This window comes from Drosophila nasuta, chromosome 3 (genome assembly GCF_023558535.2).
Source record: "Drosophila nasuta strain 15112-1781.00 chromosome 3, ASM2355853v1, whole genome shotgun sequence".
Lineage (NCBI taxonomy): Eukaryota > Metazoa > Arthropoda > Insecta > Diptera > Drosophilidae > Drosophila > Drosophila nasuta.
Genome location: NC_083457.1, coordinates 34,094,631 through 34,108,672, shown reverse-complemented (window position 1 = coordinate 34,108,672; position 14,042 = coordinate 34,094,631). Strand labels below are relative to the sequence as shown.

Sequence of the window (14,042 nt, the reverse complement as noted above, 5' to 3'; positions counted from 1 at the left end):
AGTCGGCAGCTACACTTCAAACAGCCTGGCAGCAGGTGAAACGAATTTCATTTTTTATTTACGAACTTCCTTACGTTACTTTTTGTGTTGTGCCTTTTGCGCCTGCTGCCTTTCTGCTGCTGCCTCCCTCTTATACTTTCCTCATTCTCATGCTCATCCTGGATATGCATCCACTTACAGGGTCATCGGCAGACCACGGCCTGCACCGTATTATTCATGGCATTGTATTTCTGTTGCATGGCCGCCTTTGCGTGGTGGTCATGTTTGGCCTTTGCCTGGTTCTTGGCTGCCGGACTTAAATGGGGCCACGAGGCAATTGAAAATAAATCTCATTTATTCCATTTGGTTGCCTGGGCGGTGCCAGCTCTCCAAACCATCTCGGTGCTTGCTCTGGCTAAAGTTGAAGGTGAGTACTCCACCCCTACCCAAATACCCAATTATTAATAAAAATAATAACAACACACAAGCGAACACGCAAACAATAAAAGGCGAAACATAGTAAAAGAGATTACGAGAAACGAGAAACAGGAAGAATCTTCTCACTCCATTGACCTTTAGCTTTAAAGAGACCCCACTTGGAAGTCATTATAAATTACCAGCACTTAATAGATACACAAACTAAACTCAAACCCAACTCAAACCTCAGTTTCCAGTGTTCAGTATCCCCAAACTGTCTGTCTGTGTGAGCCACAGCCGTCAGATTTCGTCATGTAAGACGAAACCGTCATTAGACATCATTTTGTGGCATTAACTGTATCTATTTCGATGCTGCGCAGCCCAAACAAACCTTAAGAACTAAAGCAACAAATAAATAATGGGAAGAAATAACAAAATTATGCTGCAACATTTTTATATTTTTTATGAATACGATTCAATAAAAATATATCTTACAAATCGAAAAAAATTAGATGATTTGTAGAAGATCAATTAATATTTAGTATTTGTAATAATGACTTAAATAGTACATATATTATAAATACATCTTTTAATTTTATCATTATTTGATATGCTTATATTTTGTGATTGTTATTGTGATCTCGATGAATTCGACAAATATAATTTTATATATTTTATTTAATTGTAGATTAATAATAATACAAAATTTGTCTGAAAATATAACTTTAATGTATTTCATTACCTTTAATAATTGTCATATTTCAATTCAAAAAACTAAATACACATTGCTTAAGAAAAATTTGAAATTTTAGAAACATTCCAAACAACTTTCATAAAATCGAGGGGTATTATAACCTGGGTCTTGGTATATAACTATTTTTTTTTGCATTTTAATTTGGTTTTTTTTTACCGATAATATCATACTGTTCTGCTTTATTCAAAATGCTCACTTGAGTGTAGATTGTAGTGAACTTTTCTACGCAATGTCATTGCTTACCCCTTTTGGAAACTTTTGCCACAAAAAAGTCTGCTTTTTTCCCATTGTACATTGGAAGACAGACGGTGCGTGCCGCCCGTTTCACAGTCATTTTGTGGTTCATTTAAAAAACGGGCCGGGCCTGATTGTGACCTGGCAGGGAGGGCTGAGTGCTGAGCAAAGCTGAGCAGCGTTGTTCCGTCCGTAGAGTTGATGTCCGCGATTTCTAAGCAATTTAATGACCTACGTGGTCGAAAGCAGACACGAAATAAATCTTGGCCAAGAAATGTAAAACAAAATGGTTGCTAAAATGGTCACGTTAAAATGCCGTAAAAAAACCAACGTAGATTTAGACCTTTGGATAATTCTTCTTTTTTATTTACTTTTTTCTCGTTGTACTTTTTTTTGTGTACTGTGCTGTGAGTGGAGCTCATGAGCTCCAATTTCGGGTCAAAGAACAAGCAACAAGAACACAAATCTCGAGCAGCTACCAAAGCGAATTCGCTTAGCTCTTTCAGTTGGGTAGCTGCTGTTTTTTTTGTGTTTGCCTCTTCTGGATAGCCGTTCACATTTTTGGGCTTAATTAGATTGCGGCTTAATGACTCAATTGTGTTTGGTATTATGGCGCATTAGAATTTCCTAGCTGCTGCCGCTGCTACTGCCGCTGATTGTCCTCTGTTGAAACCACTTCTGCCCTGCAACCAGCGACGACCCGCAGCAATTTCCAATTGGAAATGGAAGGCAGACACAGTAATTAAATACAGCACCACCGCATGATTATGGCTTGTTAGGCAAATCCAATGAATGAGTAGCGAACACTCGGCGATGGCCACTTTACTACACTTTCCTATATACTGTATAGTGTATATCGAACATTAACTGTTCCCCCACCCAACATTGTTCACTCCTCCTCTTGCATTGTAAATGTCGAATGTAAAGTGAGAGCTTTTGGCGCGGGACTTAGCACCGGATAATAGCAATCGATGCTCTCGAACGGAATTATCGAGTGATTAACCCAACGCATGCTTGTAAGATAGATTTATAGGGCGTTTTAAGTGCCAACTATTGGCGAATTCCTGTTACATCAGCTATGCATTAGGCCAATTAGTTGCAGCCAAAGATATCGAGAGCAATTTGAAATGGTAATTAAAGTTAGGCATAAAAAACATTTCTTTACGGATCTGGTTTGGAACTAAAACTAGATTTTCAGGAAGAGAAAGGAGTTGCTTATGGATAGAATTGATATAATAAAATTAATTAAAATAAGAATAATTAAACTAACGCATATAAAACATTCCCAAGCGAATATTTTTCCCATACTAAAAAAGAAGAAATCGCATATAAGGCATTTCTTTTCTCTGTCTTAAGGGAGACAAAAATGTCCCTTATTAATCTAATACAAATTAAATAAATGAATAAGAAATAAAATAAATAAATTAAAGCATTTAAAATATACCAATACAGATTTGGCGTCCAAACTAAAGAAGAGCCACAAGTCGATTTTTAATCGAATTAAATTAATTTCATAAAATTAAATGAGTTGACTGGTGTTCAATCTTGATAACCGAGATGATTGATTGGCACGTAGAAACTGATATAAAATACATAAATATTATATTGCTGCTTTTTACCTGTTGAAAAATCGAATTTTTGCACATGCGTGAGCACTTATCGGAGAGAGACAAGCTCATTGCAATTTTTCCAGTGCTATGCAAACACAATCAAATATTTCCACTTAAAGAGACTCCACAAATTCCCCCACCACAATGCCACAGCTCGAAAGACATTCGCTAATGCATGCAAAATGGCAAAGCCATAAAAAACATATTTCCCCCTCATTGCACGGCTGTAATAAAAGATGGAAAACATTAACAACGAGCCAAAACGATTTATGAAAATCTTTGCCTTTGCCCGAAAAAGCGAAAAGCGTAAAGGAAAAACTCAAGTAAAAATGATGACTTAATGCACTGAGCACACCAAGGAGAAGGAAATCGGGGAGAGGAGGAAGGGGACACTCCTTGTGAGAGACTCGGCCGAAAAGCGGCCTCAGGGCGAACCTAACGATGGTGACACGCAACGGTAAAAGGCAGAGAGAGAGAAAGCGAGTGCGAGTGTGAGAGAGAGAGACCATTCAGAAACCATTCAACGACAATTAATGTTAAATTTAAAAATACATTATTTTAATGTGTCGTCAGCTGGTTGAGAGCTGTAGCTGTTGCTGTTGCTGAGGCGACGATGATGGCAGCGACGTTCCGTAAACATGGCCAGAACCAGCCAAGCAGCCACCATCGCCTAACTCCCAACTGGCCCGAAGTCTTGCCGCCGTTGGCTACGTGCATTGAATTTGTAATTTGCGCACGTTCGCAGCAAACATTGAATAATGCTCACAGATACGAATAGTCTACCTCACTCCTCCCTCTCCTCTTTTCCTGCCTTCGTTGTCTTTGACTCTGTTGCAGGCACTTTTCGTTAAGTAAATAAACGTAAGCGACAGATCAGTTATTGGAGGTAACGCAGACTGAGAAAGAGAGGTAGCTCTGGGTATGCTTCAATTTGTATTGAGTGCGCGACGCGTTGGCAGCTCATTTGATGGATTTCCCTTTTTTGGTCGACACAAAAGATGCCTATGAATCACCTGCATAAATGTGAGCCATCGAAATGGATTTGTCGAATGCAAAAAGCAAATATTTCATTTATGCTAAATGCCTGGCTAGTAATCTGATTGCTTGTGTGTGAGTGTGTGTGTGTGTGCGGATATGTTTAGCATATAAAACAGATTCTGTGTAAATCGTAGGCGTAGTTGCATCAATTGCCAGCTGATATTCGAATTGTTGTTCGATTCCAAATAGCAAGGCATACAGGGCGCATACGTAATTTTGTGAAGACCACAAGGCAAAACGTTTAACCTTAGATCTCAAACGTTTTCCATGCATTCATTCAAGTCTGAGCTATTTTTAGACACTTTCTCTTGGCATTTCAAGCCATTGATTATTTAGTTCTTGAGAAATTTATTTCAAAAATAATTTCATTGTAATTCAATTATATTTTGGCAATTTATAACAATCTTTCTTAGTATTTATTACGTGACTATAAATTTAATTACTGATTTTCTATTTCCATGCCAATATTGAATAAATGCTCTTTTCAGGAATATTTGTCACGTTTTATATTTCACTCTACACTAACATGTTATTAAAATGGTTTAGTTTTTTACATTCATATTAAAATAAGATAATGTATTTTATTGAATTATATTGATAATATATTTTACATTAAGAAATTTACCTCTATTCATTTCTTGACTTTAAATTTATTTATTAATTTTTAGTTTGCATGTCATATTTTTTAAATTTTCTTATTTTCAAAGATTTTATGAATAATTTCTTCAATTCATATTTTTTCTTCAGTTTATTAACATATTATTAAAAATGATTTTATGTAACTTCTGGGCGCTCAATCTTTTTATAAGATGCTAAATCAAAATCAATATTAAGCTAGAGGACTGCGAAAATGCAATAAACGTGGCCAACAACTTGCTTTATTAGCCTAGAATTTATTATAATTTCCGTCTTCTTGCGACATTTTCCTTTTGCTTTCAGCAATTATTTTAAATTTATATTGCGAGTCTGCCTTGAAAAAAATTTGTATATACGGATAAAAAAACTGGCACAAAAATATGTAAATTAAGAAAACAGACCCAGAAAGACGAATGACTGGGGCAATGAAGGATGGGATAGAAGCAGCAAAAGGGAAGAGAAGGGGACAAAATGGAAAGGGAAGAAGTTAAAAGTAAAGAAAATTAACAATTTGTTGCGCTTTTGCAAATTATATGGCACAAGTTGTAAGTCGCCAGACAAAGTCGAGTTTTCAGTTTGAGTTGTCGCTTTGTCAGTGAGTTTGTTACCCTGTAAGTGAGTGATTAAACAGGGTATGTGCACTTAACTTTCAATGTAAACGGTAGTAATTATATCAAAAGATTCTGAGTGGGTATTTCTGAGTCGAGTTTTGCTTTACTACTTTGTATTTTTCTTCATTTGTCAAGCTATTATGATAGAAAGCGAGAAATGGGAAGAGAAAAGAGAGTATCCGAGGGAGATGTCGAATAAAACCGACTACTGGCAATGATATTAGCATAATTTATCCAACGCTTGGTCAGTTGCAAAGAGTGAGGGAATGAGTGCGACTTGTGGGACTTGATAGTTAGCTGCTGCCAGTTGGAATCGAGCACAAAGCACAAATGGCCAAGTCAAAGCTGCACAGCGTCTTATCGAGTAGCATAAAGAGAATTGCGTATGAATGATTTATGATATTGGGGAGAATGGGACTTGGCCAACTCAACTCAACTCAACTCAGCAGCAGCTGCCCTGAACCCAAACTGCATTAATGCATTTGCTGCTAGAGAGCATTTTGTAACAAGGAAATGCCTCAAATCCAACAGAAATCCTTTAAACGCAAAGAAAAAGGGAGAATAATTTAATAAAGAAAGAAATTTCATAAACGTTGTCCTGACGATACGCGAACAAAGAAAATGAATCAACGCAGCACTCGGAATAAGCCAAATAAAATGAAATACCAGGCAAAACAATTCAAAGAGTGAGCACAACACACAAAATGTCACATTCTGGTCACATACATGGAAAACAAAAGCTCTGCACTTCTGAGGAATTCGACACTGCAAATATATGAAAGAACAACTTGAAAGGGTAACGCAGTAGGAGATGAAGGCAAAATACACTGACAGAATGTATCGCATAAAAAACGTGACAATTTTATAATAAAATTTGCTTGATTACCTCAAAAGAATTTGATTTGCCTTTGCTATGGCTACAGCTCCAAGTAACTTCAAAGTATTTGCTGAAATTATTTTGGGAATGTTTTGCGGGAATGTAGAAACAAGTTTTCGATACTTGTCAAATTAAATAGAGTTTGGTATAGTGTATTTAAGTTAAAGCTTAGATTGCAATCCTTCATTTTTAAGAAACATTTATTTTACGAAATCATTTTTTCGAAGTAACTTCAAAGCGTTTCCTAGGAAATATTTGGATAGCTATAGCAACAAATTTTCTCAACATGTGAAGTGAGTAAAGTGTAGAGTATTTTCCTTTAATATCATCAATGTTATGTCATTGATTTTTGGGCAACATTTATTTAACAAAACTTCAAAGTGTTTGCTGACAATTATTTTGGAAATGTTTTTGGTAGCATCAAATTTTCGGTACTTGAATTGCAATAAATTGAGTGTGCTAAAGTGTATTTAAGCTTAAGCTTAGTTTTCAATAATTTTCAAAACATTTTTTCAAAGTATGTAACTTCGAAGTGTATCCAGAAAATTATTTGGGTAGTTGTAGAAACAAGTTTTATCTTCATGAAAAACAAATAAAGTGTTGAATATTTTTCCTTAATATCTATTTTCTATCATAAATTTTGTGGCAAATTTTATTTTAAGAAGCTTCAGAGTGAAAATTATTTGGGTAGCCGTAGCAACAAGATTTCATAAAGAAATTGTTGTGTAGTGTACATTTCTTTAATCTTAGTTTCCAATCATTGATTTTTGGGCAACATTTCTATAAAACTAAATATTTCACAATAAGTCCCCCAGCATAGATGTCCACAAAAGCGAAGTGAACTGCAACAATAGTTTTATGATTCATCTAGCGTTGAGTTAACTTGAATCTCTAGAGCAAAAGTGAGTAAAAACAAAGGATAAGAGTAGCGAAGCAACTGTTGACCAACTTGCAAGTAAAATAACAACAACAGCAGCTGTTGCAGTAGCACTCGCAGTGGCAACAACAATAGCTTGGCTACAACAGCAACAATGTTGCTGCTTCGTCGAATGTGGCATGCGGCAAAAGTTACGCGCACTTTGACGCGTAAAACCGGTAGCTAAAATGGCTGCCAAGCGGAGTCGAGCCAAGCTAAGATGGGGACGACGATGGCGACAACAAAAAGCGTGAAACGTGCGTGAGTTGCCGCCAAGCAGCGATGCTGGCAGCGACGCCGGCAGCAGTAGCTTTAGCTACAGTAGCAACAACAGCAGCAACAGCAGTAGATACACAGTCAAGAGATATCGCGAGAGGTTGTCGCTACACTACGACAACATGTTGCGATTGCCACAGCTTCTGCTTTCAGTGCAACTTCTTGTCGTTGACTCGTTGTTGTTGTTGTTGTCGCGGTTGCTGTTGCTACTGTTGTTGCTGTTGTTGTTGCTGAGTGCCCCATCGGGCAAAAGTTGCCGTATCGTTGATTACATTTGCAATTTAGCGCTTGTTCCCCTCCTCCCGGTATAACTAGGTTACGATACACACACTCGGGTGCTTTATCAGCGTGCGGGGAATATGCTTCCCTAAATCAAGTCAAGTGTATTTAGAATTCGGCAACTCCCAGTTGTAGCTGTCACTCTTTTTTATATGGCTTTCTTACACGCACGTTTTTGCGGCTTCTGTTTGTTTGTTTTGTTTACAAACTTCTTTTGTGTGACTTAAATATTATTGCATTTGTTTATAAGAAAGATATCTAAAAAATTCAGACTTCTTAAAGTGCGTGCTCTTCAGCCACTGAATTGATTTGAAGATTCATTTCTGTATTGATCACTTCGTATGTTCAAATTGTTGTATCGAAGATTAATTTCTGTATTCATCATTTTATATAATATATTCAAATTACCTTTTGAAATATATAATTTACTTACTCTAGCATATAATTTAAAACGCATGCATAAACTTGATTTAGTTTTCTAATAACTAACTTTATTCAAATTGTGCCCCCAAAAAGTAGGGTATCATTTAGTCAACACCTCTCTACGCAGTCTGTCGACTAGATTTTAGTAGAGCACGCTTAATTGTTAGATTATGTTCAGCTTGAAGCTGTAATTAAATTGTCGCAGCTCATTGTTTATATAAGTTTTTATTGCTGTTCCTATTAAATAATTACCGAGTGCATAAACGTAGCACTTTGAAGTCGACAAAGTCGATGCCAAAGCTAAGCTTAACCCCCTCGCTCGCTGGCCAATGCCAACGCTCGCCGAGAGTGTTTTGCTATAATTATGTAGAACATGGAAATTTTGTAGCGCAGTGTATAGCGGGTCGAGAGCCAGATCATTACGGGGCTCAAGTTGTCGGCACTGGCGGGTCACTAATTAGTAGCAATTAAATTCATTAATTCAAATTAATATGATTTGAAAAACATAAAACTTAGTGAAAAAGACGACGAAGACAAGAAAAAGGTTTTCGCGTTACGCATTTTACACGCCCAAAGGCAAAGAATGAAGCAAAAAAAAACGTAGCAACAACAACATCTTTACAGTAAGCTGAGCAACCCCAACTCAGACTTCATCTTTGGCTTTGCCTTCGACCAGGCCAATGACCAGTAGGAAACAATGGCACAAAGTGTGAAAAGCAATGTTAATGATGCGAGATCTGCGCGCAAAGACGCAGACAGAGACTAATGAATGTGCCGCGGGTTTGGGGCAACTCTTCTTGCTACAAGCTGTAAATGTCAGAAATGAGATATATACAAATATATTTACATGCAATGGCAATTATTTTACTTTGTCGCTGAAAAATGGCAAATACTTAAATTTAAGTTACAATATTCATGTAAATATAACCAACTTAATTATGAAATATTTGTAAAGTACTTTTGTGTATTGTGATTTTTTTTAATCTAATCGATACTAAAATAGCCCTTAAGCAAATCAAATATTAAATACATTTTACATGTTCATTGAATACATATTGAATATTCATATAAATATAATAAACTTAATTTAAAAATATTTGTAAAGGACTTTATTCAGATCTCTTTTAAATGTATTTAATGTATTTTAAGTTTAAACTTTTTAGCATCGATTGTAATTTTTTTTTATCGCTACTCAAATTCCCCATAAGCAAATCAAATATTAAAGACATTTTACATGTTCATTGCCTCACTTAGGTATTGAATCTAAATTGAAATTCCGACAATCGCGTGCATGGAATAATGTTTTGCTTAATCTTCACTCTTCGAACTGTCTCTCGGTAATGGAATCGAACATTAAAGTCAACTTGACATCATCCTCTGCACAAATTATGGCCACACACATTGGGATTGTCTTCCTGGCTGGATTGCTGCGACGCTTATCGGTCCTTGGTCCTTCGTCGTTGGTCCTTGGCAATTGGTGGGACCTCCCGCTGTTCTGTTTATTTCTAATATCCTGACGCCGTTGGCGACAATAAACACGCCCACATTGAATGGCTTTCTGAGCATCTCTCACACACATAAAAGCCCATAAAGCGCAGCGGTTGCCGCTGTCATTAAAATCTCTTTTTTGGCAGTTTTATACTCGCACTCGTATCTAAGGCCTATACACTAAGGGCAATTCCCTTCCCATCCCGGAACACCTTTAACCCCTGGTTGGTGGCGGAACATCGAAAAGGTTTTGGACGGAAAATTTCTCCCCTTTGTCTAATTTGATAAGAGCTCGGGAGACAGATGAAAATGCGTAAATGAAAACGAATCTTTTGCCATTCTTTTCGCTTTTTTGGTTTTTTTTTTGGGCGTGTAAATTGCTGTTGTTGTTTTTTTTCTACGTCTTCGACAATTGCTTTTCTCTAAAGTGCTCACATCGCTTGCGGGCCAAGATTTCAGTTTTATAAAAAATGTAAAAAAAATGCATTCCTTTCACAGTAAAAAACTTTTGTTAATTACATCGAACATAATTTTCTGTGCTCTCTCTTGTCGAGTGCAGTCGTTGCGTAGGTTTTGTTATTAGTTTTGTTGAGGACGTTGACTATGGCTTTGGCTTTAGCCATGGCTTTTGTTTAACCTCATAGCGTCCAAAAATTTATTGGCCCAACTTCAAAAACAACGAGCAAAGTTTTGGCCGGGCCAACACCTTTCACATGCTTTTGGCATGAAAAAGCGTTAAAAGTTTTTCTCCTGGCATTTTTGCACGACGTGTTGAATACTTTGGTTGTAGTTGTTGCTGTTGCTGCTGCTGCTTCCACCCATTTCCTTCCCTTTTTTATTATTTGTTGTTTTTCATCTGCAGCACAAAAGGTAATGGGTTAATTAAGGTTTTTGCTGAGCTCAACTGCGGTTGCTGCACTGTGGGTTAATTAAGTGGCATGAAATTTCATAAAAATGCAAGTAAATTGATTAAAAATTGCAAAGCCAAGCTAATGACAAGCGCTGTGACTGTGACGTTGACGTTTTATATGGGATGAAAGTGAGGTTAAGTTGCTTAACAAATGAGGTTAAGGAGAAGCTGCAAAGTTGCCGCCTGATGAAAGTGAAGTTGAACTAAATTCAAATTGAATAATGAAATAAAAGAAATTATAAAAGACTGAATAAGGAATTTATGCTTTATTTAAAGATGCCATTGTACTAGTTGAGTTCATAACTTCTTGTCTGTTTTTTTTTTTGCTGCATTGCTTCGACTAGAAAATGACCGGCGTTAAATTATGTACAATATCCGACAATTGTGGATAAGCGATTACCGATATGCGATAGCATATCAACCAATGCTTATGGACGTATCAAAAACTTGGCAAAAAAGCAAAGAAAAACCATTGCTTATTGTTAATTTATTTCCTTTTTGGCTTTAGAATTCTTTTTTATTGACTGCGCTTTGCACGCTCGCCCGAACTGAACGAACTCTTCGAACTGCTGCGAACTCTGCGGACTCTACGGATGTGGCATATCCGGTGCCATGTGCCGCACACACGACGACGACGACGACGTCGACGACACAACTGCGAAGCGTGGGGGGCAATGACCATAAAAGACAGCAGAAGCAGCAACAGCAACAGCAGTGGATGGAAAGGAAAGAAACACACTCCAAAATGGGACAGGACAGAGCTCACTGGCTGGCCATAACAAAGCCTCGACACATTCAGTGGGAACTTTTAAGCGCCTTGGCTGGGCTTGTAATGAACTTTTATTTGCATTGTGCGAATGCGGGATAGAGATGGGGATGAGATGGTGGGGTGTAGACAAGTGTGCCAGATTCTTGTTCAACTCAACCATAAGTCGATACACTTGCCGCCCATTTCAATTCATTCATTTATCCCATAAAGCGACCGCCGCATGTGTTGCAAGGACTCGTCGATTTGGTATTAGGTTGTGTTCAGTACACTCTCTGTCTCTTTCTCACTCTCTGCTTTGCCACCCTCAAAATCGATTTATGGGCATTTCCGGGTTGAAATCACTTAAAAGAACTTGTAGACGACGAAGCGAAAGGGCAACGGGAATGACGCGAGGCTTGCTTGTTAGCTCCTCACTCGGCGAAGTCAGCGAAGACTTTTGTGCTTGGGTTTTATACTTCCCCTTTTTGATCGCATTCATATGGACCTTTCTTTATACATGTATATGTAACGTACTCGTATTTGCTCCACTTCCACTTCCTCTTCCAGCTACAACAACTCCATTCGTTTGTTCTCTCTGTCTTTGTGTGTGCAAAAATTTTGCGCAAATTTGTAAGCTTTATAAAATAAATATTGCAGGGCGGAATTGGAGAAATAAAAGATGAGGGGGTTAGGTCTCTTGACTTTGGGGTTGTATTTTTAGATGTTTTTGACTCGCAATCTACTTAAGACAAGTGGACAAAGTAAATGTTGTAATTGAGTAACATTCAGAGATGTGACTTGAAGATATGATGTATCACTAATATTTTATTTATTTGAAAATTAATTATAATCAATATATAAATATACGTAAAGTGTTGCTAATTAAAATATATTTCTACATAAATTTTGTATTAAGCATTGGAAGATTAGACTTAACGATATGATGTATCTATAATGTTATATTCATTAGGAAAATAGCAACAATTTATGAAGCACTTATGAAGAACACATAATGAAATTCACAACTTAGAATATTTATAAACTTGTAGAAATAAAATATTACACATTTCGGATAATTTGTCACTCAAAATATATCTCGGAATTTTCCCCACATCAAATCTAATTGATGTTGAAATTTTCATAGTTGTCTGCTCCCTTTATGTCAGAACTTATGGCATTGTCAACACTTGGGGCGCTTGTCGCCCATCAAGTAATAATGCACTTTAAAGTGCTAAAGTCCACTAAAAAAGAATCCATTAACACTTTGTGTTTAAAGTGTTTGCGAGTGTTTCACAAATATGCACACAAATATTTTGAGCGCATACTCCTAAAAATTGTTTGTGTGTGTTCCGTTCTGTGATGTGCTGTTCTCCCATCTCCTGCAGCAGCTGTCCACTTTGGCATTATAATTCTGATGACTCTGGTCTGTCGTCATGTTTACACTTTCAATAAAAATCCACTCTCAGTTTAATGTGCCAGACGTACACGACGTCGCCACGCCATGGCGATGATGCTATCCCTACAGTCCGGGACTTTCGCCACAATTATGGCCTTTAACCCTTTTGTCAACAACTTTGAGTTTATTTGGACTTTATATGCACATGCCGAGCATGTCGCAGTCGCAGTCGCAGTCGGAGTCAGAGCTCTGTCTGGTTTTTAGCTGATGCTGCCCAAAAAATGCCTTTGAGCATTGTCATAAGCCGGTTTTTCGGGGACTTTTCGCCTCTTCCGTTTCTCCTCCCCGCCTCTCGCATAATAATTTTATATGCTTTTTGGCTGCATTTTTGCATAGTCAGTTTTGCAGGCAAAGCTGTGGCAACTTTGAATTTTCTATGGCGACCACAACCACACGTTGCATAGCAGATGATGAGTCATATATGCAATCCTTTAAAGGGCGAATCTTTAAAAGGGCATTTTCCCACTTGTGTCAAAATCGAAACTTCACTCGAAATTAAATGTAACAAAACTTTTCTGTTTCCTAGGCAATTTTTCTGTTGACATTTCATTATGCAACACCCCCAAAATGTGGATGATGATGTTGAGGGTTGGTTCTGCACATTTTTGCGTATTTTTCCAGCTCACGTAATAAAAATAATAATAATAATCATAATATTTTGATTTGATTTGCCTGCAGTGAGCCCAACAAAAAAAGTAACCCCCAACGCGTGTTTATAAATTACGATAATTGCGCCGACTTGTGACATTTTCAATTAATATTTGAATCTAGGCAGAGTTCTATGAGTCGCAACCAAACGACGATTTTCAACAGTTGTCGATGAAATTATTAATTAGCAATATTTATGTAAGGCAACAGAAGGCCAGCTGATGTTTCCCTCTCTTGCTCGCTCTCTCTCTCTCGTTCTCTGTGTGTGTGTTTGTGTTTCTGTTTACATTTGATTTGATGTGATTTTGTTTGCTCAGCGAGCTCAGCTGGACTCAAACTGAATGTCCTTTTGTATATTAATTGGACTTTTGGGTCATCAGCTGATTATAACGGGCAGTTTTCCAGGTCATTGAGCAGCTGTTGTGTTAATCGACTGGCAGATACTCTCTTTAAAGTGCAGTTCTGTGTTTGCTATATCTTTTTTTTTTGTACTAACTTTGGCAAGTGCTTAACGACAGTGCCATAAAATCAAATTTATGCATTACCAACTCGGCTATCAGCATCCGCATCACCTGCATTGCCACGTGCCTCGGGGGAGCTCACACTTTAAATAGGCATTAAATTGATACTGCCAAGCGTAAACAAGTTTTCCCTTTTTCATTCTTTCTTTTTTATTTTTGGGTCTCTCTTCCACCCCCTTTGGCAAGACTGCTGGCAACCCGCACATATTCCTAATCGCTTT

At 37.4% G+C, this 14,042-nt stretch overlaps 1 protein-coding gene across 1 annotated transcript in view; it reads left to right on the top strand.

Moving 5' to 3' along the window:
* The window catches only part of LOC132789013 (frizzled), a 121,754-nt gene that overhangs the window by 56,027 nt on the left and 51,685 nt on the right, over positions 1–14,042 (top strand). Inside the window, exon 4 of the mRNA XM_060796743.1 lies at positions 181–406. Coding sequence (XP_060652726.1) covers positions 181–406 — 226 coding nt within the window. The remainder of the gene's footprint in view (positions 1–180; positions 407–14,042) is intronic.